This window comes from Solanum verrucosum, unplaced genomic scaffold, assembly GCF_900185275.1.
Source record: "Solanum verrucosum unplaced genomic scaffold, falcon-dt-bn FXZP01000005.1, whole genome shotgun sequence".
In the NCBI taxonomy this organism is placed as follows: Eukaryota; Viridiplantae; Streptophyta; class Magnoliopsida; order Solanales; family Solanaceae; genus Solanum; species Solanum verrucosum.
In genome coordinates, this window is record NW_026020186.1 from 159,955 (window position 1) to 162,109 (window position 2,155).

Here is a 2,155-nt window from a genome sequence, read left to right on the forward strand (position 1 = left end):
CCATTTTAGGTTAACAATTAGGATTTGTTTCTTTTCTCCATGCATCATTGCAACAGACGCAGTATTTGGTTTTAGTCAAACTATACTGAATCTCTAGAGTATAGATTTCAAGAGACGAGCATCTCCAAGACAATATAGCAATCTAGAAGGAGCTTACATTAGCTTCAGGTCTATTTGTTGTCAATTGAACTTAAAAAGCTCCCTTGCTAAATTTTACATTTAGAATATTGAGGAGGTATAGTATTAGTTGAGGTTTGCTAAATTCTAATCATCAATTTTAATCAATCTTATTATTGGAATCTCTCTGGTTTCAGGCACAAGACATCTCTTCTAGTGAGAATATCAAGGAACTCCAAGGTATTGTAATTTGTGTTGGGACATTTAAGTTTGAGTTATGAGCAAGCGACGGCCAAAGTAGCAAATTTGTAGTAAATCAACACCCTTTTGTGTTTTTTGCTTATATCTGTTTAAAGATCAGATTTTTAGTTCAGTGATTTAAGAATCTTGGATCTTTATCTGAATTTGAGATTCAAAGGTTGATATGTTTTGTTTTGTGGAGAGAACTAACTGAAGTTTGTGTTTTTTTCTACTGTTTGTGTAAAGATCGATTTTTATTTTTGAGAAATGGAGTTCTTGGAAAGACCTGATGCTCAATTGATTATTGGAGTTGCTGCTGCAGCTGTTGCTGTTGGTGTTACAGCTTATTTTTACTTCTCTTCCAAGAAGTCCAAAGGTTTGATTTAATTTATTTTACCCATTTCCAGCATAAGAAAAACTGTTGATTGCACTTATGTATGCTTGTTATTTAGGAGAAACAGGTAGATTGTTTTGAAATTAATGGTAGTGTAGCTAATATTTCATGGAAATGGTTGTGGACTTGGGGTGTGTGTGTGGTTGTGTATCTATGTTGCTTGGACTTTTCAAAATGCCACAGGGTACGTGTTGGATTGTTCAAAAGTAGTGCATTTTTTAAGGATTTGATACCTGTGTGGCTGCATTTTTGGAGAATCCGAGCAATATAGGTGTGTTCAGAAACTATCAGTCATGCATGTTTAGTTTGTAACAAGCTACATCTCCCATTAAGAAACATGGAATTGGGATACTGGTGTTCATAACTTGATAATTTTTTGTGTATGTATCAGCAATCCTCTAGTGTTTCAACTCAGTCTCATTCTTATTCATTTATATAATCAAGTTAGAACGTTCGAACCCTATAGAGCTAGGGGTGCTGTGTGATTTTATCTTATGTTAAAGATGTCAAGATATGTTCTGATTTAGTTTATTTTCTCAAGTCACTAACAAAACTGTGCCTAGTTCTGTTTTTTATGCCTTTGATCTCGGTTATACTGACTGATTGTATCTTGTTATCTTAACAGTATGTTTAAACCCTGAAGAATTCAGGGCATTTAAGCTTGTTAAGCGCACACACCTTGCCATAGTGTGGCGAGATTCAGATTTGAACTTCCAATGCCCACTTCTGTGTTGGGACTACCCATTGGACAACATATTAGTTGCAGGTTCAGTTAATTAAACTATTCTCACATGCTAGTAGTTTTTTTTGTTTTTGCTCTCACCACTTGGTTAAACTATTCTCACATGTACAGAAAACTCCAGGCCTTCCTAGTAAGTATTATCTCTGTGATCTCATTTACAGAATCTAGTTTGCACTATTTTTTTTGGATTGACGAGAGATCATTTTTCTATATGCCTTTATTCACTTTTTACTGTAGGATATGCATGTTACTGTAGGAGTCGTGATGTTTTTAGTACTAGTAATTTCTGTCGACTATTAAATGTTTATTGGGTGATATATATACAGGAAAAAGTTCTGAACCTGGTGTCTAAACTGGAAGAAAAAGATAAGGCGATCACAACATTTATGTTGTCGCCTGAACAATTTGCTGAAGTTAAGAGAAATGAAGTGGAACAAGGAAGTGAGAAACAGTGAGTGCAAGCAGTAGATGTAGCAATGGAGAGATCAAATGATAAGAGCAAGGAACTAATAGCAATTAACCCCAGAAAAGCAAAAAATACTCCCCCAGCAGCTGAGGGAAAAGCTGCCAAGATACAAAGGCTTAAGAGTGGCTTCAGACTGTGCAAACCCCAGGGTAGTTTCCTTTGGCCAAACATGGTCCGCAAGAGTAGTGGTTGTAAC

At 35.7% G+C, this 2,155-nt stretch overlaps 1 protein-coding gene across 1 annotated transcript; it reads left to right on the plus strand.

Moving 5' to 3' along the window:
* The first annotated feature begins 449 nt into the window (after positions 1-449).
* LOC125829375 (uncharacterized) lies at positions 450-1,948 on the plus strand. The gene is made up of 3 exons (XM_049508603.1): positions 450-733; positions 1,377-1,522; positions 1,820-1,948. Exons 1-3 carry the CDS (start codon positions 625-627, stop codon positions 1,946-1,948), a joined length of 384 nt encoding a protein of 127 aa, XP_049364560.1. The 5' UTR covers positions 450-624.
* Positions 1,949-2,155: the final 207 nt, after the last annotated feature.

Coding starts and splice junctions, on each gene's coding strand:
- LOC125829375 (XM_049508603.1), top strand. CDS start 625: ATGGAGTTCTTGGAAAGACCTGATGCTCAATTGATTATTGGAGTTGCT. Junction 734..1,376: donor CTCTTCCAAGAAGTCCAAAG/GTTTGATTTAAT, acceptor TTATCTTAACAG/TATGTTTAAACCCTGAAGAA. Junction 1,523..1,819: donor ACATATTAGTTGCAGGTTCA/GTTAATTAAACT, acceptor ATATATATACAG/GAAAAAGTTCTGAACCTGGT.